The following is a 24,011-nucleotide window of genomic DNA, read 5'->3' on the forward strand; positions in this document are numbered from 1 at the left end:
GAGAATATTAAATACTAAAGTATTAAAATTGTTTATGCAGTTATTGGTTTAATTTCAAAACTTCTGAATAAAGTTGATTGCAAAGTTTTTAAACACAAGTGTTTGGCACAACAAAGACACTTTCTACAGTCTAAAATCCAGACCTGTAACAAACTGTGTATGAATATTTTCTATTTATATCTGTATGTGTAACTAAATAAAAAATAAGGAGCTCTTTGAAGCTAGAACTGGGAAAGCCTGGGAGTCACAACCAAGGCTTAGGTAAGAAGGGAGTGCGGAAATGAAGGTTGAAAGGTTTCTACCATCTTTGTGGCAGGATGCATTTGGTTACTCAGTAGATGTTTGAGAGACCAGAGGAATTTTATTTCAGCTAATGACCAGTGCCTTGAATTTCCCGAGAATGACTTTTATTTGAAGGCAGAAGATGCCTCAACAAAGCTATGATTTATGTTAGGCTTTTCCTTATGCTTCCCCTCCTCCAGGGCATCTCCTTTCCAAAGAATGGAATTAATCAGGATGACCACTATCATAAAAAAATACATAGTACTGTACATAATACTGGATGTTTAGTGCCAGCTCAGTGTCCACATCTCTTTTGTTTGTTTTTGTAAAGGGTGACATCAAACATGTCAGGATCTTAAAAACTTCCAGGAGCTTTGAGAGCCATTGTTCTTAGAGTTTCATAGTATTCCCAGATGTCAAGCCTGAAAAGGTATTCTCCAAAATGTCATACACCGGCCATCTGACCTCGGCCTGAGGACCATGGAAGTAACTGTCTTAGCTTCTAAGAAGCAAACACAACTCAGGAGCTAGTACTAAAATTCTCTAGGACACTGCCAACAGCAATAGTCAACAGACTCGGGGCAACAAATGGACAATTCCCTTTCCATTTATATAATTTTCAAAGGCAAGGAGGTCACGAGAGGTCTAAATTTGAAAAAAAAAAAAAAAAAATTACATCAGCAACCAACTGTCAGTGCCTAAAACAAAGTATTTTTCAGCATTCCAATATTTAAAACCTTAATCATCCTTTTAAGCTGCTACTACATACCACGTGAAAATGAGAGCAGTAACTAAAGCTGTGTTGATGTGCCTCTGAGAAATTTTTATAAATAAAAGCAGATGATGTTGACATAAACTTTCCTCACACCATGGGAGGATGCAATGTGACCCCACTGTTCATCAAGTATTAAAATGTTTGGACTAAAATGCATTCAGATTTTTGAAATTTACTTTTCCCTTATATATCTTCTGTAAGTGTCAGAGGACACTAACAGGATAAAGACCTTTTTTTTTCTAGTAGCTTTCTATCAGAATAAAAATGTTTAAAGAATAGCAGTCAAGAAACAAAATATAAATTGGAAAACATTAGTTCAATTAAGTTTCTATTTTAATCACATTTTGATAGATTCTCCTTTCCTGATTTCTACTGAAAAGTTACTCATCAAATTATTGAGGAGCTATAAATACAGAACCTTTCAGATGGAAGTAAAATAGTGATTATTTACTTTTTTTTTTCTTTTTTTTCTTTTTTCTTTTTTTTTTTTTTTTTTTTTTTTTTTTTTTTTTTTTTTTGAGATGGAGTCTTGCTCTGTTCACGAGGTTGGAGTCCAGTGGCATGATCTCAGCTCACTGCAAGCTCCGCCTCCTGGGTTCATGCCATTTTCCTGCCCCAGCCTCCTGAGTAACAGGGACTACAGGTGCCCGCCACCATGCCTGGCTAATTTTTTTGCATTTTTTAGTAGAGACGGGGTTTCACTGTGTTAGCCAGGATGGTCTCGATCTCCTGACCTCATGATCTGCCCACGTCAGCCTCCCAAAATGCTGGGATTACAGGCGTGAGCCACCACACCCGGCCTATTTACTTTTAATATTAGGTAAGACTAGAAGAATGTTACACATAGTAAAATATATAAACTTTACTGACAATATATTCTAGGATTTACAGTTATTACCACTGAGGAGAGTTCTCTTTTTGCTGTAGTTTAAATTCAATACTGGCTTCTGTGGATATAAAGACTAAAGGAGAGATCATTATCTCTGGTATAAGATCCTTTCAAATAATTGATAAGTAAGTAGTTATCAAAAACGTTTGTTTAAAAACTTCTTAAGTGTACTCTTAAAAATTAATGGGTACCCTGGTGAATTTTTATGTAGATTATATTTATCTATACTATATATATACACACACATATATATATCATTTTACAAATAAAACTGAAATATTTAAAAATATGCATTCACTTATTTTTAATAAACGCCTGACATTTTAGTATAATGAACATATTATATTTTTAAAATTGTATTTTCAAAACATGAGAAATTTAGTGAGAAGAGTGGCAGTGTTTCACATTTTTGCAAATCTCCATAATCTCTCATGTAGCATAATACAAGACAGCTGAAGCTCACATTTGCTTCCCCACTGACTCTATTGGATATCACATAGCCTCCAGAAACTCCATTATTCACTTTTGAGACAATAAGAATGAAAAAGGCAATATCTTAGTATTATTATTAAAATAGTTTTGATCTCATGAATCCCCTAAAACAATTGTGGGAAGTCTCCAAAACACATTTTAAGAACAACAGATCTAAATGAATAAATCTAATTTCTTTAATATTTTACCATACATGTTCTTTTTATAAGATTTCAATAGTGTTTTGATTTTCCTTTGAATCCACTTTATGTTGCTCATTTCTAAAAATAAAAGATCTAAAATTTCAGAGAGCATTTGTGCTTATGGAATTCCTTTTCTCTGATGGTCTGACTGGAATACAGTTTGTTCATTTTTTTCTTTCAAACACATACTTTATTCAATCAGAATCACCTCAAGGAAGGTATGAGGAAAAACAGATTCTTATGGTGAGGCAGGAACTCTTCCTCCTCACCCCTATGGTTTCCATAAGGTAGCATTTTCCCAACCTTCCTGGTGTCTTGTTCTCAGCAGAGATGGGACTGGAAAGCCCACCTGCTCCTAGCCCCTCCATTTTGAGGCCAGTTTGCATTCACAGGAGTTTGTCCCCTAGATTTGCTCTTGGTCTTCCTAACTCTGCTCTGTTTATGCATAAATTGTCTGCCTGTGACTTGGGAGGGTATGTTAGTTGACCTGATCCTAGAGGTCAGGGCAGCTCTGCCTATTATTGATGAACCCAGGGAACACGTCTTACAATGTATCAAATGCCCATATTCTATCTCTGTTGGTTCATAACTTGGACAGCAAAATGATATATTATTGAACTCACTGAGTGGTAATATCTATAGTTGACAGAAGGAACAGAGAGTAAATTCTAGAATCTCTCATGTGGTGGGTACATAGTTCCCTATCTCCTCTTTAGTTTCCAAGCTATTTGTGGGTTTAAGACAGGCATGAAGACTAATTGATTCAGGAGCACAGTCCCAGTTTGGGAGAATAAAAGACTTTTTGTGAGATTCTGCTATATACACGTATATAGAAGTTGGCTTTCCATTACTTTTTTGAATTTTTATTTTCATGATAAAGTATTGAATGACATTTAAAATAAAGAAATACTATCTCTATAACATATTTTCTTGATATATTTAATTATAATATAAATTTGAAATCGGTACTTATTTCTTTGGCAATTCAAAAATTTAAGTATTTTAAGAAAGTAAAATTAGTTTATGTTAACCAACATAAACCTGATTAAGGAGCAAATTCAGAAATGCCTTCTTATCAGAGAAAACATGAAAACTATAAATCCTTTCAGTATGGACAAGCAGGAAAATGGCATCACTTCCTAGTTTCCACCTTGCTTTTGATTTATATTATTTAAAACTATTTATTTTCTACATAAAGCCTTTCTTTTTCACCTCATGTTCCCTAAGAGTTTGAACTTGAGGTGAATTCCTAATTTTGTGATTATGACATCAACCTGTTGCTATGGAAATGTTTGTGATTTAACAAACAGAATCATAACAATAGTGCTTTGTACTATTTAACACTTTTCATCTGAAGATTAAAAAGTATTTTGCAAACAGTATCTCAATAATCCTAGCAACCTCCCTGTTAGGGTGTTTGCAGGACTTTTTTCCTTTTTCCCGTAATTGGAAGAACTGAAACAGAAGCAGAAGCAGGGCTTTTTTACACAGATATCTACTGTCAGCATCTGAGCCTGAACCAGGATCCAAGTGTATTCTCATCAAGGTCAAGTGGTATATAACTATTATTTTATTATGGAATCACAGAGGTGCAATCTTTATGATACAACTATAGAAAGATAATTTCTATAATTGAGACAAGCATTTACCATGTATGATGTAGCTGACCTATCAATAAATACATTTGTCTTTCAACTATCTGTAAGCTTCAATATGTATCTTTATTTGAACACTTTATAGAAAGTATCCTTGTGAATCTAGAAAACTTTTTAATAGTGAGAGCCATCATCTCTAAGAAAAGTGAACTAAAATCAGTGGAGTTATTTTAAACGTGAACTGAGTATTCTTGGATAATTTTCTTCAGGAAACAATCCTAAACTAACAAAGAGAATGTTCAGCTGGATTAGCAAAGGCGAACTTTTCCTGCTTTGATTTTCACAGTCCTGTAATCCATACCAGATGTCAAATCCTGAAATTCAGAGTTGAGAATTTTGAACTATTGTCTCCAGTGAGATCATAAACACATTTTATGGGGCTGCTAAGTCACACACCAACACAAAGTTTTAACAAATCATTTTTAAAAAAGAAAACAAAACTAAGTGAACCAGACACAAACATACTGAAGAAATGTACCTTTGAACCATTTAACTTGAGGTGGAGGAATACCAGAGGTTTTGCATTCCATAACGGTTATATCCCCAAGGGCAACCAGGAGCTCGCTCTGAACTACCATCAACTTAGGGGCTTCTGAAAAAAACAAACACGCAAATAGTCAACATTTAGCACAAGACCAGATGGGTTTTGTTTATGTTTACTAAATGAACCAATTAAAAAATCTATCAGAATTTATGTGCTTGTGGCCATTTCAATATTTATAAACCAAAAGAAACTCTTGTAATGCACATGCACATATGTATATGTGATAAAAAGATCACTTATCAAGGTCACAGAAATTATATCAGGAAAAAAATGACTAAAACAAAAAATAATTATGATAAAACAAACTCCAAAAAAACTACGAAACTAATTGAAAGTTCTTTAAGAAAAAGAGTTATTTAAGGAAAGAAACATCTTAGAAATCAGAATACATCTTAGAGAAACAATACTACAAGAACAGAGAGAGGAATAATTCTAAGAAAAATATAGTCAAAAGAGGGATAATGGTAAGACCGACAGCTAAATTAAGACTTGAGGATGATATAACTGTAGATGAATTTGTTAACATTTTCTATATCATTTTAAGGATATTCATGTCTAACTACAGGAAGATATTTGCAGTCCAAGCCTAAAATTTGCATTTACAAAAAGTAGAGTCTCCTGGTTTCGACCCTTCTTTTTCCTGTGATGCTAAATACAGACATTCTCTAAATTTCTGTTCTTCACTCTGTTTGCTTCACTTGCTTGCCTAATGGTTCAGTTTACTCACACATTTTGTCTTAACGAGCTATTTTAGGACTTCCTAGCTTCAGCTGAGGTATTTTTAAACAAAGCTAAGTTAACTTCTCACAGATCATGTAATTTTTCTGCTAGAATACCTTCAGTGATTCCCACTGCTTTCAAAATTCCATAGAATCTCTTTCAAAAATCATAAATGGGTGCATAGCTTTCTTTTTTAACCTTACCCTCCGTTACACTTCCTCACTTATCACAAGGTACAGAGCTTCACTGATAGTCCAAAACACAACAGACTTTTACTTTTCTATCTTCTTTGCCTTTCCCAAAGCTATTTCCTCTTTGTAAAATGCCCTTTGCCACAATCCTTCAAATCCCACTCATTCCTCCAGACTGAGCATAAATCCTGTCTCCTTTGAGAAATCTTTGCTAATTCCTCAGTCTGAATTAATCTTCCCCTCTGCCAACCTCCCACTGTAGTATTGTCTGTCTGCCTTGTTATATTCCTGTATATATCCACCCCCATTGTGTAAATTCTTGAAAAGTAAAGGCTACATGACATACATTTTTAAAATTTTACACTCCACAGTCTCCAGCACAGCAGTTTGCATGCTGCATCTCTAGAGGTGCTTAATAAGTTAAAATAAATGTTTAACATTAAGACTTCTATGTGAATGAACCAAAATTTGTTTTCACAATGGAAGTAGAATTCGGTTTCAGTCACTTGTTCCACATTCCCAACTGTTTTTCCCTCTACACTGGGGTATTCTGTGAACATTTTAAATTCACTTATCTCCAAATCTGAGCTCACTTTCCATCTAAACGTATTCACCATGTGCCTTCTTTATTTCTATAAATGAGACCACTTCTTTCCAGCCTCTCAATTCAATACTTGTGACATTTTTGTTCTCTCCCTCACCTATACCTTCAAGTACAATTCTCTATTTTTATTATTTCTTTTGAATCCTTTCTTCTCTACTGACAGTTTCATTATCTTACTATGAATGAGACTGAATAAGAATGAATGAAAGGGTGGATTGCTAGCAATTGATTATTCACAATTTATAACCTGGATCTGAGTATATGACACCTTTATCCTTTATTTGACTAAGAAAGACAAAATTAAATAGAAATATTCTATAGGATAATTTTCATGAAGTACGCTTCCAATAAATGTTTAAGTTTGGAGGGGTAAATTGAAGATAAAAAGTAAAAATTATATTATATACAGTTTTGAATATAAGTAGAAATTATAAAATGGAAGTTAAGCTAGAAAGGATATAGAATTTATTAATTTAAAAGTAAAATATTGCAGAGAACAGATGAACAGTGGAAAGACAGAACTTTGTGGACAATATGAAATTATTCCATTAACCTGGAAGCTTCCTTGATTTCTGTTGACTAACGAAGCTTTTCACTCTATGAAATTTTAACTTAAATTATTTACAACGTTTGCTCCAATCAGTGTGTGAAATGAATAAAGTATAATACTATGTATACAATACTAATATTAATTTTTCATAAAAGTACTTTTGCATTGCTTGATGTGATATTCATCCTATTTTAATTGCCTTTTAAAGTGATTATACTTGCCAATGTATCTGAGAGTAGAACTCTGTTTATCTGTTCCAGCTGAATTACTCGCTAGGCAACCGTAGATCCCTGCATCTTTGGGAGCTGCATTTTTGATAAATAAGGTACCATCTGAGGTCATCCTATACCTATGAATAAAAAACAAAAAGAATATAAAATTGAAAATACCATAATAGTAATATCAAGATAATACAGTGCTTTCCTTTAAAATATTTTCAAACGTTTTAGAGTTATATTTTTGGTGTTGATTGCAGAAATGGTTAACATCATTATTTTATAAGCGGAAATGCAATAATAATAATAATAATAATAATAATAATAATATCATGTACCCACTGTTGGATACATGCCAGTCACTGCTCTAGAAACTTTACTTTTATTTACATCTAAAATTATCCTAATACCCTAATGAGTTAAATACTATGAATATCTCTGTTTTACAGGTGAGCAAAGAGGTTACAGAACTCACCCAAAGCCAGAGTTAGTAAATGGAAGAACTGGAATTTGCACCCAGGCATTCTTGCTCCATGTGGTGAATTGCTATACTAGACGGTTCTTCAAAATGAAAACTCCAGAGATATAATGTCTCATGTCACACAGTGAGTCTGTGAGGAGTCTAGGAATAGACTCTGACTCAACTTGCTGGATAATACCTATGACTTCTTCACTGCCAAACCCAGAGTAATGGAAGCCCCATGGCTGGATACTTTGTTGTTTATATTCCACGTGTTTATTATACTCTAGGAGCATGAGTGGATTCAATGACTTTAAAAAGCACCCAGTGGAATTAAATACTTCCCACAGTAGTTTGGCAAAAATGGAAGTAATTACAAAGAATGCCTGTACACATTTTAATTAGAGCTACTGGTCTGTTCTTGATCTCTCTCTTCTATTAGATCCAGGACAATGTCTTTAATGGATTTGTTAAAACTATACGTTATTTTACCTCACAAAAAGTTTATTATCCTCATTTCAATTACTCAAGTTAAACTAACTGTTTTGGTGCTATGATTGCAACTCAAAGTATTGGGAAGCACTTGGTCTCAGCTATGGAATTCAAGACTTAATAACCTCAAACTTTATAAAGTCATCATTTATATTATTTTTGGCATTCACAGCCTGTTTAGAAAATGTAAAGCTACATATGTTGGTCAAACCTCCCTTAATATTAGGGATTTGGTCATATTAGTTTGGTCTAGAAGTCTCATCAGTTTTCCTCACTCAATAAAAACAAAGAACATGATACAAACCCAGTACCTGTGTGAACCCACGATAAACATATCATTAACGGTCCAGGCGATCTTTGGTTTGGGATAACCTGTTGCAGAACACATGATGGAGACCTCAGACCCTCCTGTGAAAGACTGATTCTTGGGCATCACAATGACTTTGGGTGGCTCTGCAAATAAAAGTATATGTATGTAGAAAAATTGCCAATTTATCTTGATGTTAGAAGCTTCCTATGTTAGCAGATTTGTAGGTTTTTCACCACCACACCTTTATTGCCTTCCTCTATGGATGACCCACATCATAGATATGTCAGGAAAGAAACCAGTGGTAATAAAAACAAGGGAAGTAAACTCTCTTTGAAAGTTAAATGAATTTGATCCCGATGTTATATTGTTGTGTTTCCACTGGTTACCATGAAGCCCCTTGCTGGCTTGCTTCCCCTAGCCAACCTACAGTTTGTGCCACTAATCTGATACTTCTCTATGAACCTGTTCCAAGGCAAAGTCTCTAGATAGAACTTTTGGCTCTTTCTAGACAACGAATGTAGGATTGGAGCCACAGCTTGTCCTGACTATGCTGTCTGCTTTGTTCAACTTGATCTTTCTATTTTTATTTATTTGATCATAACTTTGTTAAGGTCAGAAACCATGTACTCACATTATTCCATATTCTATTACATTCTATAGCATTTAACATCCCTTGTATATCATGCAGTGGCTTGTATATAAAACACACTTAAAACTTTTAATGGAATGCAGTTTCCTCAACTGTAACCTGGCTCTGAATTGTAATCTCTGCCAGTCCCTCCCAAGATCCTGCTACACTGGTCATTTGCCTCATGTCCGTGCATCCACAGGACCTCAACTTAACAAAAAGTATCAGTTATTCAAACTTTCTGTTTCATTACACTTCTATGACAGGAAAAAGACTTTTGAAAATGAAACACTAAATCAGGAATTTATCATCAAAAAGAAAACAATTCCCTGAGATAATTCTGGGATGTTGATATATTTGTCTTACTAGATTACATGTTTTACATCTATGTTGCTACACAATAAGAATTAATCTTCAAAGAAGGTACCATCAAAGAGATATTAAGTAATTCCTAATGTAAATATCCACCACTCAATAAGGTAAACAAAAGTAAATTAATTTCCAGTGTTTGAAACAGTCAGATTTCATGACTATTAACAGAAGTAAATAAATTCATTCAATGACATCTGTTTTTTGCACAATTATTATGTGCCAGGCACTGTGCTAACTTGCAGGGACACACAGATGACTCTAACAGGCATGCTGTCTGCTTTCCATTTAATTTGGTTTTTACTATAAATAAAATTGAGGAATTCAGTTAGCCAGTTAGATGTGAATATATTTATGATATATCTTTCCTGTAAGTTGGTCTGCAAATTGTGGCTTAGTTTCACTAAGGAACCATTAGCTTGGGGAATCTCTATACATGTGAAAGAGATACAAATGGTACTGCTGGGTGGCAGCAGCTACACAACTGAAGGAAGTTAATTAGTGCCTAATTGCTAGCAGCTTACAATTGTCCCCCTCCTCTTTTTTTCCTGTTTACATTGTGTTTTTCAAATTATGATCTAGTCTTTGAAGTTAACGTTTGCAGGATTTTTTCCAGTCCATGAATTTGGTTGATAGCCCCATTATTCCACGGATTCTTGTTGGTGAGCATAGGGCTAGAGAAATGTGTGAGGTCAAGGGCAGACTGACTATGGCCAGTAAGTTCAAATTGTGATTCCATCTGGAGTCCATCAATTCTGAAATTCTGAAGGACTGCACATGCTGTAAGGATGTCGCAGATAATCTTCAGGGGATAAGGGGGAAAAAATGAACAGTTCTTTCTCTTTGGAATTTATTGAAACGCACATTTATTCATTCCCATCTTCCTAAAATGTTTCTCGTGTCTAGCTATTGACATGGAATTGCTGTAAGATTCAAGCAACTCTCAGAATTTTTGTCCAAACTTGGTGTCTTCCAACATAGTCTGCCAGAAAAGGCCTGGCATCTCTCCCAGCAAGAATCCCACTGGTAGGCTCTGTAGTTCAGATATCAAAGTAAAAATAAGCCAGTTACCCAAACCAGGATGCAGAGAGCTAAGAGGTCATTGAGCAAATACAGCCTGGATATAGGGTGCTACTCAGGGTCATGAAATAAGTCTGTGTGCAACACACAGATGGGATGACATCATACCACAGGAGGTGAGAAATTTACCATTCCCTTAGAACATTCCTGCTGATTGCTGGGCATGGTGGCTCACGCCTATAATCCCAACACTTTGGGAGGCAGAGGCGGGTGGATCACCTGAGTTTGAGAGTTTGAGACCAGCCTGACCAACACGGAGAAACTCCGTCTCTACTAAAAATACAAAACTTAGCCAGGTGTGGTGGCATATGCCTGTAATCCCAGCTACTCAGGAGGCTGAGGCAGGAGAATCACTTGAACCTGGGAGGTGGAGGTTGCAGTGAGCCAAGATCATGCCACTGCACTCCAGCCTGGGCAACAAGAGTGAAACTCCTAACAAAAAAAATAAATAAATAAAATATAATTAAAAATAAAAAGAATATTCCTGCTGATAAGATACTTAGAAAGTACATGAACAAATTCAGAGGAGCAAAATTAGATTTCCACCAAATAACAGTTGAATAAAAATGGTCAAAATGAATTAGCCTTTACTTAATCAGGTTAAATAATGATATAATAGATCTCACTATAGTTACTTCAACTGCTAATTTTTTAATTCCTAGAAAAAACCTCCTTACTTTAATGAAATAGTTTCAATGGAGCAAGAACATGGAAGTGAAGAACCACAGTTCAACTCCATCAACCGAGTAACATCACTTGCCAACTAACAAACTGAATCTGCATCTCTTTATTTGCAATGTAAAACCCCATTCGGATAGGAAAAATACATAGTACTAATGTTGGATTTATAAGTCGGGAGTTCAATCTTAGGTTTTGGAGAGAAGTAATCCATTTTTACTTGAGATTTCCAATCTCATATCACCACTATCATCATTATCACCATTATCATCACCACCACCACCATGAGCAACCAACACCATCATCATCAAGAACAACTTGCTTTTGATAGCCAAAGCAATGGGAACACAGCACTCTAGTAGGTGGCAAGGTGTTAATTTGCTTTTTATTTTTTAATTATAACAAAAGCAAAATATATGTTTTTGTAATTTCCTATCAATCATTTAGAAGAATTAAATATAAATATAAAATAAAAACCAACACTACTTTAAGAATTGGGTATCTTAATACACTATTAATGGTAAGATTAGCAAAAATGAAGTGTAAGCGGCCATGAAAACAGCTATCTCACTGCCTACAAAGACTAGGGAAGAAAAAATCTCACTTAATTCTCTTGGAAACTGCCAACACTATCTTCAAGCTCGGGAGACATATTTCCTGTCAGCTGGGTCTGATTTGTTGCTCTTAAGCCTCCGGTAGGAAATCTCTCAGAGAAAATATCTAAGGACTTTTTCTTCAAGGTTATTTAATTACCACCAACAAATTAATTAGATAATGCAAATGATTTAATTACCTAAGTCACAATTAGCAATATTTATCACCACTAGTATATTTAGAATACTTGGGCAAATTTCTATGTGTTTTCATTTTTTCAGCCAACAAACGTTACTGAGTACTGACTATGTTTCAGACACTTTATGTCTTCAAAGATCTCACAGACACTATAAAGTATATTATGCAAAATTAGGAACTAAATCTCTTTCTAGTAGTCAGTTCATCGAAATAGGAAAGTGGTGCTTTCCTTCCGTCAGTGCCTATTACATGCCAGGTATCTAACTCTAGACCAATCATTTATTTTCCACACTAACACTATATAGTAAGTGTTACTGCCATTTTACAAATAAACTATGACTCAAAATGGTTAAATAATTTGCCCAGTCACTCAAAGGTGGAGCTGGAATTCAAATGCAGACATTGCTTGCTCCATGGTTTCTGTCTGTAACTTAACGGGAAATAATAGTACCTACCTCATGGCATTATTATGGATTAGCTAGGTTAATATACATAAAACACTTAGAACAATGCCTGGCATGTAGTAGGCATGATGTAACTTTTGCTATTATTAGTAGTATCCCTCTATATAGCAAAGTGTGACAAAGAATGACCAAATAAAGTACTATAGCATTTAAAATACATCTGTGCATATGTACTATCTAGACATTTACAAATGAAAGTTGATCAACACAATCCTCACACTTACATACTCCATTTAGATTATATACCTTCTTTCAGCCTGTGCACGGTGGCTCACGCCTGTAATCCCAGCATTTTGGGAGGCCAAGGTGGGAGGATCACTTGAACCCAGGAGTTCAAGACCAGCCTGAGCAACAGGGTAAAAACCTCTCTCTACTAAAAATACAAAAATTAGCCTTGAGTAGTGGTGCACACCTGTAGTCCCAGCTACAACTTGGCAGACTGAGGTAGGAGGATCACCTCGGCCCAGGAGGCAGAGGTTGCAGTGAGCTGAAGGTTGCAGTGAGCTGAAGGTTGCAGTGAGCCAAGATCGCACCACTGAACTCCAGCTTAGATGTGAATGAGACCCTGTCTCAAAAAAAAAGATTATATATCCTATTTAAAAACAATATTTGTTATATCTTATTTAATTCTTCTGAAATCTGAAATATTTCTAGATACTTAAAATTTACTACAAATTTCAATACAATAGATAAAATTAGATTTTTTCCTCTGTTTTACTGATGGAAAAAGTGTGCTACTTACCATGTCACGTGGCACATGTTAAAAAGAGTATGATAATATAACGAGCATGTGGTTATAATATTATTTTCATACTTAGTGAAGTAATTCTCATCATTAAATACTGACTTCATCAACCATCTTGAGAAATATTTCCTTTTTTATTGCAATGTTCTCTCTGGTGACATGGCCTAATTAATGACAGACATCTACCCTTTCCTGATACCACAGAAGACAAATTAATACTTCTAATGTTCATACAGAAATAACATCAAGGAGAAAATGAGGCTTTGTCTGGCACTTTGATTTCTATGTCACAACATGTGATTACGCAGGAGACGTCAGCTACATGCTAAATATACTCAAATTGAACAAGGACTCCTGGGTTGGTCCCCAGCCTTAAAAATCCTCCTCATAAGGGAACAACCAGTGGAATCAACAGAAAACTATTTATGTTATCAGATAAATAGGAAAACAATCTTAAAACCTTAAACTCCTACTATATATGTAAAAACTTCCCCTTCTCTCCCACACTTATGTAAGCTTTACTCAGAAGCAGTATAAGCATTTGAAAATTAAGCAGCCACTGTATCAACTTAACAGTGACAAATTGCTTTAGCCTATTTTGTAAAATTTTGCAAAAGTCACTCACATGATTTTGTTTCTAAATTGGGATGAATTAATAATATAAACAATATTTTTAAAATAACAACTATAAATTTTTCATGAGATAATTGCCAGATTTTGTTCTAAAATATGGTTTTAAATGCAAGCAGTAATATGCTGGCTTGTGTTGCAACTGGAAAAGAAAGTACTCACATAATGACATTTCAAACTGCTGATGCGATTCAAACAACCCATTGAAGTTAACATGGAAACATGACAGATAAGGGTAATGACCAAGACTTCCCTATAGTGTTATTGTTACATTGAGGTTCATTCAGCAATTAAGAAATTATACATCTATTGGGTGCAATTATGCTTCTTCCCTCTGTGCAAGGCACTATGGGTTTAAAAAATGACAATGTGATATTGTGAAATATATATTTTGCTTTGTCTCATTTCCTGACATATAGCTCCTAACATCCTTTGAATCTCGGTAGTGATAAAAGTTTATTTTGCATGCTAGTTGGTGACTGGTGGTACCCAGATAGCTTCAGGATGGGGCTAATCACCAGAAAGACCAAGGCAGGGTGGAACTTTCAATCCCACCCTCAAAATCCAGGGAAGGGAGAGGAGATGAAGGCAGAGATGATCACTGATGGCCCGTGATGTCATCAATCATGTCTACAGAAGGACATCTCCATAAAAACCAAAAACAAAAAAGCCAGAGTTTGGAGAGCTTCTAAAATAGCTAAACATGCAGAGAATAGCTGAGCACATAGAGGTTCCTGGAGGATGGTGTGAAGCTGTGTGCCTGCTTGATCAGAAGCATAGGAAGCCCAGGGCTTGTGATTGGCATTTAAAGTAGGTGCAGTTTGGTGGGATTAAGCCCTTAACCTGTGGGGTCTCATGCTAAATGAGTTGATTTCTGAATTGAATTAAATTCATGGGCACCCAGTTGGGGCCTAGAGAGTTGGAGATTTGGTTGTTGGTGTGGAAAAAAAACTTACACATTTAGAAGTGCTGTAAATTGAAATTGACCATAGTAAATAATAGCAGTCTGTGAGGATTAGATGAAGTAAAGTATGCTATCAACTCCCAAAATTTAAAAAAAATGTTAGTTGGTAGCTTTCTTTAAATAATTTAGTGGGTTGATATGCTTGCTAATTGCTCATTTGGTCTCTCTTCCCAGCAGTCAACACACTGAGAAAGGAGTATTGTTTTCCCTGCTACTGCATTCTATCATTTAGCCTCTCCAACACTTAGACATCTTTTCCACCAGCTCACTTAAAGCCATCAGGTTTGGCCTAATACACATTTTCACATAGTCTATTTTTGCTGAAAATTAAAATGTACACAGTGTATCACTTCTTCATAACAATTCTCTTATACACTTGAATTACTTATTAAGTCATCCTTTTTTACTTTTGTTTTGGTTTTTGTTTTTGTTTGAGATGGAGTCTTGCTCTGTCGCCAAGGCTGGAGTGCAGTGGCACAATCTCAGCTCACCACAACCTCCGCCTCCTGGGTTCAAGCGATTCTCCTGCCTCATCCTCCTGAGTAGCTGGGATTACAGGCACGTGCCACCAGGCCTGGCTAATTTCAGCATTTTTAGTAGAGATGGAGTTTCGCCATGTTGGTCAAGCTGGTCTTGAACTCCTGACCTCATGTGATCTGCCTGTTTTGCCTCCCAAAGTGCAGAGATTATAGGCATGAGCCACTGCACCCGGCCCTTTTTTTTTTCCTTTTATAATCTAAATAAGTCTAATTCTTTAGTCTTTCCTTCTAAGTTCTATTTAGAGACCCTTTAATATTTCTCTCTTTTAAGTTTTAGAGAGCATTCTCTTCATCTAAAATTAAAGTACTCTAACATCTTTATAGTACATAGATTCCTTGGATGAAAGGCAAAAGTAACTGAAACATGATATTCATTCATACATGTTATCGCATGAAATTGAAATGTTTTATAACAGAAACTTGCCCCTAACTATGGAGATGGTAGATTACATTTGGCAGATAAATTAAGTGAATATCCAATTTTTCCTATAGAAAAACCTAATTTAGTTATCAGTTGAAATTCCACATTTATTCCTTTTCATAGACCCCATTTTGGTTCAGAAAGAGTTTAAAGGACTTACTCTGTAACACAGTCCTACAAAATTCCAGATCCTTAAGCTTTCAAATATGAATGTTTGTAGAATCAGATGATCTAACTTGACATTTTAAGTCTGACTGCTTTATGATACTTTTTAATTTACAAATAATTCCATGTGGTGGATGCTTGTTAAGTACCAAATAGATTTTTAAAATATGTAGAATAACTTCTGAACTGTTATAGATATGAGATAAAGTTCCCAACAAGTGGAACAGTTATAAGTAATCCATTCTGAAGACCAAGTGAGGTCATCATCTCAACACCAAAGGTCTTCAGGTAAATTCTATGTACTTACCATTTTTAAATACATCTCATACTCTTTAAAAAGTATTCAGAGGGCTAGGTGCGGTGGCTCACACCTGTAATCCTAGCACTTTGGGAGGCCAAGGCAGGCAGATCATGAGGTCAGGAGTTCGAGATGAGCCTGGCCAGTATGGTGAAACCCCATCTCTACAGCGATTTTCAGGGAGCAAGCGAACATAACCATAAGGTCTGACTGCCTGAGGGGTCAGGCAAAATAGAGCCATATTTTTCTTCTTACAGACAGCCTATAAATGGATGTGCAAGTAGGAGAGATGTCACTAAATTCTTCTACTAGCAAGGAATATTAAATATTAAGAACCTAGGAAAAGAATAGCATTCTTGGGGGGAGGTCTATAAATGGCCATTCTGGGAGTGTCTGTCTTATGCGGTTGAGATAAGGACTGAAATACGTCCTGGTCTGCTGCAGTACCCTTAGGCTCATCAGGGTGGGGAAAAATTCCTGCTGTGGTGAATTTGAGGTCAGACCAGTTCTCTGATCTCGAACTCTGTTTTCTGTTGTTTAAGATGTTTATCAAGATGATATGTGTACAGCTGAACATAGACCCTCATCAGTAACTCTAATTTTGCCCTTGCCTTGTGGTCTTGCTTTGCCCTTTGAAGCATGTGATCTTTGTGACCTACTCCCTGTTCATACAGTCCCTTCTCTTTTGAAATCCCTAATAAAATCTTGCTGGTTTTGCAGCTTGGGGTCATCACAGTCCTACCAATATGTGAGGTCACCCCCAGAGGCCCAGCTGTAAAATTCCTCTCTTCGTACTCTGTCTCTTTATTTCTCAGACCAGCCAACACTTAGGGAAAATAGAAAGAACCTATGTTGAAATATTGGGGGCTGGTTTTTCTGATAAATATATTTAAATAAGCTTTAAGTCATTTTAAAAAGCAATAATTTTGTGGCATAAGCTGATACCATTCCTCAGTTATTTCTACTAAAAAGCACTTTTACCACTCTACTGAAAAGAACTTATACCGCTCTACTGAAAAGAACTTATACCACTCAACATGCAGTGATGGAACTGTTGTCGTATCCTTATATCTAACAGAACTAGGAGCTGCCTACAAATAAACCTTGGGAAGAATTATTTTCTCCAAAATAAACTTTTTAGAACTCAACTTTTTAATATTTAAGGGAATATATCACTAGATCCTTACTTTATAATCTATACTTCCATATATATAAAGCAGATAGGAGATGTTTCTTCTTATAAATTGACCTAAAATCTATTTTTACCTTAAATACTATTGCTTTTCTTTTTGAGAGGCATTATTTGTTAATTTATGTTCTTAGTTATTTCTTATTTTTAAACATTTATTTTTTCAATTATGTTAAATATGAAAGTGATAAAGCACATTCTCAATATCTAGAAAACAAAGAGAACAAATTACTCATACATAATTCAATCCTCTAATAAAATTAATGTGAGTATTTAAGAAAATTTAAATTCTATTTACACAAAGTTTAAAAATAATCCATTTCTTTTAAGTATTTTTTCAAGTACAGAAAAGCATGAAATGATTTATGAAAAATGCAAGTTAACTGCCTGAAGTAGATCTTAGAAAGGAAAAACAAAAAAACTACAAGTCAAAAAGTCACTTATAGTTTTGCTGCCCCCAAACAATCATGTACACATTTTGTATATATCAATCTAGTTATCTTTTTTCTCCTAGCATAGCAGTGTAGGCTTCCATTTGTTTGTTTGCATAGCTGGACTTCTGAGTCTTATGGTAAACCCTGCTTGAGGGTATTCCTTTCCTGGGGAATTTCCTGTGTCTAAGGATATCATTATCCTCGTGGTAAGGAATTCTCATAATGAAGTAAGCATATCAACTCATTCACATTCTCACATGCTCATCAGTGTGGCTGATTCAAACAGTCATAGTTTCTGAGGTTAGCTTTGCCTCCCAAGGCTTTTTTGATGAGTCGGTAATGAGCTTGATAATAGTCACTGAGGGAAGTTCACCAGTTCTTCATACCATGACTTCTCCAATTTGGACTTTTTTGTTTTTCCTTTTTAAGATCTACTTCAAGCAGTTAAGTTGCATTTTTAATAAATCATTTTAAGAAAGCTATATATTTGATATTTTTCTTGAACTGTTGGACATTTGAGAATGTCCTTTTGATGGCTTTTTATAGGAAAGACAACTTAACTGGATTAAATTCTTGGATTCCATTTTTTTTAAAAAAAACTACTTGTATCTTTCTTATTATTGTGTCAGTTGGAATTCTCAATTGCAAACAACAGAAACCAGGTTGGCTGACTTAAGTAGAAAAGGAATTCATTGGGAAAATTTTTTCTGAGGTACAGAATCAAAAGGAAACTGGATATCAGATAGAAATGGTGTGGCTAGACCGCTGAGAACACAGCCAACATCAGTCCGTTAAAGTGATGGTGAAGGGCCACTGGGACATTTGCTTCTGCTGTTGGACTCTAAATTCCATGATGCTGCCAAAATTGGAATTTTTTAAGTGTTCATGGTCTTGGCAAGAGTGAAAGTCCCACTGGGAGCATATTAGTGGCTGGCTGTGGGTCATGTGATCTAGGGAATAAGGAAAATGAATTATCTGACCTCACTTGTTTTCTGCTTCCCACCAAGATAATAAATAATTCCTCCCCAAATTAGGGAAAGTATTCAGACCCTAAGAGCCAAATTATGACAAATATCCACTGCAATTATCTTCTAGCTTTTAGCATAAGAAGTCAGACACAAATCTGATTTTATCTTTCTGTTTACAATGGGTTTAGTCATATGCTTATGGGGAATGAGTAGATTCTTCCTACTAGTAATTTCAAATTCAGCCAGGATGTGACTAGATGAAGTTCTCCCTTCATTTACCTTGGTTAATCTACTCACTCAAGACAACTTTTTCTCCCTAGAACAGTTTTCTTCAATTATATCTCGGACTATTTCTTTAGTTTCAATTGTCTTTGTTTCCTAAACTCCTATAAATTTTAGATTAAACTTCTTTTTTTAATTTCCACTTAAAAAATCATATTATTCAACTGTTAGTTCTTTTCCTCAATATTCTGAAAGACTTCTCAAATTTATGCACCACATCCATGATTTTTTATATAGTATAAATTCTGCTCTTCAGTGCCTCTACTACATATTTGCACTAAAATATTGCATTTTAAAAATCAAATCTTTTCTGACTTCTTCCATTCCACTTATTATTACTTCTTCCATTCCACTTATTATTATAATAATAATAATTATTATATTATTATCATTATTATTGAGATGGAGTCTCGCTCTGTTGCCTAGGCTGGAGTGCAGTGGCGTGATCTCAGCTCACAGCAACCTCCACCTCCTAGGTTCAAGAAAGTCTCCTGCCTCAGCTTCCCAAGTAGCTGGGACTACAGATGTGTACCACCATGCCTGGTTAATTTTTGGTATTTTTAGTAGAGACAGAGTTTCACCATGTTAGCCAGGATGGTCTCAATATCCTGACCTCATGATCTGCCTGCCTCAGCCTCCCAAAGTGCTGGTATTACAGGCATGAGTCACTGTGTTCAGCCCATTCCACTCATTATTGTCCTTTTGTCTTAGCCGGTTCTTGCCTTATGTTATGGTTTGAATATGTCTCCCTGAATTTGCATGCTGAAAACTTAATCTCCAATGTAACAGCATTGGGAGATGAGGCCTCATGGGAGATGTTTACGTTTCTGCCCACATGAAAACATTAATACCCTTATTTAAAAAGCTCACAGGACTAGATGTGCTCTTTTGCTTTCTTCGTCTTTCTGCCCTCTACCATGTGATGATGCAGGAAGAAGGGCTTTACTAGATGCCCCAGTCTTGATCTTGGACCTCCCAGCCTTCAGCACTGTGAGCCAATAAATTTCTGTTCATTATAAATTACCCAGTCTCAGGGATTCTGCTATAGCAGCAAAAAAAAAAAAAACAGACTAAGACACCATATGAATATACACTGTCATCTAAAAGAAGTAAGTCTTTTTGAAAGATAATGGGCAGACCAAATACTTTTTCCCCTTGTCTCTAGAATAAGCTGCTTTCAAAGCATCCATTTCTTCTAAGTATTCCCTGCCTGCCTTGTTTTCCTCAGCATTTCTACTTAAGTCCTATGCTTCATTTCCCCCCCACTGTTTTATTTGTTTCGATAGTTTTCTGTTTATTCATCTTCAAATGAGGTGACATTCATCCAGAACTAGTGTCTTTTAACAAAGTGTTTGGATGGACTTGACTTCATTCTCACTCTGCTTCTGTTCTGGAGGAGCTGAACCCCGTTTTCAGCTCTGCAGCTGAGTGAGAGTCTGACGTACATGGCTCCTTGCCCAGTCCTCATCTATGGAGCTCTTTTGGCTGAGATGTGATGCTCCTCTCTGCAACCATCTGTTTCTAAAATTCCTAACTGACACTCGTATCGATGTTTCTCTTGCTTTCAAATACTTTCATTGGTGGGAAACATACATCCCAGGTTACATATATCCAAGGTTACAATTTTCTACCTGGGACCAGGTTGCCTGCTCATTTACTATCCTGCTAGTTTCCTAACTGAATAGTTAGAGCTAGTATGAGAAAATAGCATTCTGGCTTCTTCAAAGAGTAACATTTTCTTTTTGGAGCAAACTATAAAACAGGGACAAAGATACTTCCTATTTTCATGTGAACAGAAAAAGGATGGAGCACTGTTAAGATTTTCATTCCAGTGATCTTAAAATATAGATAAATATTCTATATAAATATTTATATAAGAAAAAAATCTTTACATGTAATACATATAAAATTCCTCCTAGGATTTTTGCTGCTGTTAATTGCTGCTAGTTTTTAGTATTCTTTAGCTTTGTCTTTTTGAAGACTTTATATATAATTTATTGTCAGGTAAAGAAAGGCTGCAATACTAGACGTATACTATCTTAATGAAGAAAGTTCTTGCTACTTATATTTTGTAAAATTACTACAAAAAACTTGTAAAAATCTAGATTTTTAACTCTTAAAAGTATTCCAGATAGAAATAGTTCCCAAACATACCAGTGGAAGCATAACAACATAAATGAGGCTGTGAATTAAGCTACTGATTCCCCTTTAAACAAGAAAACTATTCCTAAAGTTAAGTATTCAATCCAAGTATTATTTTGTCTTTTAAGTTTTCTAAAACTATTTGTTATTTCTGCTTTTAAAAAGATTTAACTGCATTAAAGTGAAATTAATTTGTAATGTAAGATTTAATGCCAATAGCTTATCAGCTCTCATATTATCATAAACTTTACCTTTAGGTATGGCAGTTTACTTCATCAAATACCCATAGCTTTCCAATAGTGCATTCAACCATAAAATAATACACTTAGGTAACTACAATTAGCAAAAGTCTCTTATTTTTACTGAGCAGTACTATCAATTCTAGAGTATATTTTTGTTAGATTTTTGAAACATCCTTTATCATCAAAATTGGCCCCTCAAACTCAAGGCCAACTAGACAGGCCATAAAATAACACCTCTAGACAGATTTACACCACTAATACAGATTACCCAGTAATGATGTACTGTCATACGGTTTTTATATTTATGTTTTGTGTATTATATAACATCTTACCTCAGTACTTTGTAAATTGTTGGATAATAATGGCTTTATTTTGCCAGAAAGAAGAGAGTCAAGGGCTTCCCTTAAAGATACACATTTCTAGATCATATGGTTCATTCTGTAGAATGGATATATATGCTGTTTTCAGAAAATGTCCATGGAATTACTTGAGAAGGCTATTAAAATGCAGATTCCCAGGCCACACACCAGACCTATAGAAAAAACATCGCTTGATGTGGGGTTAGAAATATGCATTTTTTAAAAAGTCCTTGGGTAATTCCTTACTCATGGAAGTTTGAGAATCACCGCTCTAATGAACTAAACAGAAAAATTATGGACTATAATGTTAACTTGGAGAAACAAGGAAGGCTCTGATTTGTTTACAATCTCATTCTAAGGGACTTCAAATAAAGAACCAAGATCAAATTTCAGAAGTCCATTAGCACTTATTTTATCCGAAACAATCAGTTCGGTAAAATAGTTCCAGAGTTCTAGTAACCCAAGTTGCTAGAACTTGGATCGACTCATATTATCTAGGCAGTTTCATGTGGAAATGTGGTGAACCATTTACAAAAGCAACATTTCCCTAGAGGATTCCCCAGATCAACTAACAAAAGACACACATTCTGATTGCAGCATATATTTCAACTACCAGGGAGAAAACTATAATCAGATGTCAACCATTTTGTTAATTCTCATGGTAGTTTCGCTTTTCTGTCATTAATAACATTCTAAGAGTTAGCCTTGAAGCTCAATGGTCATTTTCTTAGGTAACCTTGCTAAAAAGTTACCTGAGACTGTTACTTCAGGCATGTTATAAAATTGTTTCTAATACCACAATCAAATAGACCCAATTCTGGTGCAATCAGTCTCCCACATCAAGGAACTGAAATAAAATATTCTGCTGAGGCAGTAACTGAACCTTTCAGCTTAACAGTGAAAAACTGCCAACAGTAATTTTTTCATTACATTAAGACTCCCAGCTGGTCTATAGACATTTAGAAGCCAAATATGTTTCCACTGAAAGAGAAACTTTGGAGTGGTTTCTCCTCGTCATTTGATGGTCCTGAACAATATATATTTAGTAGCCATTAACCACATTGCTCATAAATTCATTTTCAACTATTGGAACATATAATCTATGAATACATAATTCAAAATTGGCTCACAATTAGTTTATTTTCAATAGGCACTTGTGTGTGTACATGCGTGTGTAAGACAAATAATGTTAAAAACAACTCTGCTTATGTTTCAATAAAATTTCACCAAGATGAGACACATCTTAAACCTTTATTTTAAAGGTATTAGTGAGAATTACCACACAATTTCGCAACAAAAGGTAAATTAGTTATGTTTGCAATAACACAGTACTTAAATTGGGAAGAAATTGTTTTTTGACCAATTATTAATTAGTATGTTTTGTAAAAAATCCACAAGATGGATTAAAGAATTTAAAACTATTAAATTATCCAGAGACAATTTTTATATTGTCTTAAAATAAACATATTCAACCACTATGATTAGTTATGATTGTATTAAAGTTTCCTATTTGTTAGCGATGTTTTAGTTTCCAGTTTTCTTGGCCATAGACCACTGACTTAAGCATTCCATCACTCAAAACGATAATTATTTGGGTAGATACTCTCACTCTCAAATAGCCAACTTGGGAGGACAAAAATTTTTAAAAAAGAAGACAGAAAGATGTCATAATTCAGAAGTTACCAAAAGCACTGTACCTTGCACTGTGAGGAAAACTGAAGCGGCTGATGATCCACCTTCACTAGAAACCATACAAAGATACTCTCCAGCATCATTGAATTTCACACTCTTTAGCTCCAATGACAGATTAGTCAAGGTCCTAATTCTCGCTGGCTCTGCCAGTCTGACATCTCTGTCATTCCTCTGCCAGGTTAGATTGTAATCCACTGTGCTGATGATGAGACATGTTAACACTGCTGTCTCTCCAGGAGTGACTGTAACATTGCTAGGCACTTGGATGACTGGAGGTGGTTCTGTGTGAAATCAAAAAATTCAAATCAAGAGATCTAAAAGCCATTTTGCTCACTTACAGATGTGGTTTAAAAACTGAATAAGTATGTATTGAATATCCAGTAGGAAAGATGCAGTGCAACAGAACTTACTCCATTAATGCGTATGACCATGAGCCCCCCCCAAATTATCACTGAAAAGATGCTTTAGAAAGTAGTACACAATTACATACCAAAGGATACTCAAGCCAAAGCTATAAATTATAGACATGAGAGTCAAAGAGGCATGGCAAAAGAGTATAACTTGACTGA

General features: G+C 35.2%; 1 protein-coding gene across 7 annotated transcripts in view; it reads right to left on the reverse strand.

Moving 5' to 3' along the window:
• Window positions 1-24,011, reverse strand: part of HMCN1 (hemicentin 1) — a 454,658-nt gene that overhangs the window by 236,549 nt on the left and 194,098 nt on the right. For all 7 annotated transcript variants that reach the window (XM_073011674.1, XM_073011672.1, XM_007989160.3 and 4 more), the window contains exons 11-14: window positions 23,448-23,723; window positions 8,363-8,504; window positions 7,106-7,233; window positions 4,754-4,867 (exon numbers count right to left, since the gene is read on the reverse strand). In XM_073011674.1, the coding sequence (XP_072867775.1) occupies window positions 4,754-4,867; window positions 7,106-7,233; window positions 8,363-8,504; window positions 23,448-23,723 (660 nt within the window). The remainder of the gene's footprint in view (window positions 1-4,753; window positions 4,868-7,105; window positions 7,234-8,362; window positions 8,505-23,447; window positions 23,724-24,011) is intronic.

The sequence above is a fragment of the Chlorocebus sabaeus genome, chromosome 25 (genome assembly GCF_047675955.1).
Source record: "Chlorocebus sabaeus isolate Y175 chromosome 25, mChlSab1.0.hap1, whole genome shotgun sequence".
NCBI lineage: Eukaryota > Metazoa > Chordata > Mammalia > Primates > Cercopithecidae > Chlorocebus > Chlorocebus sabaeus.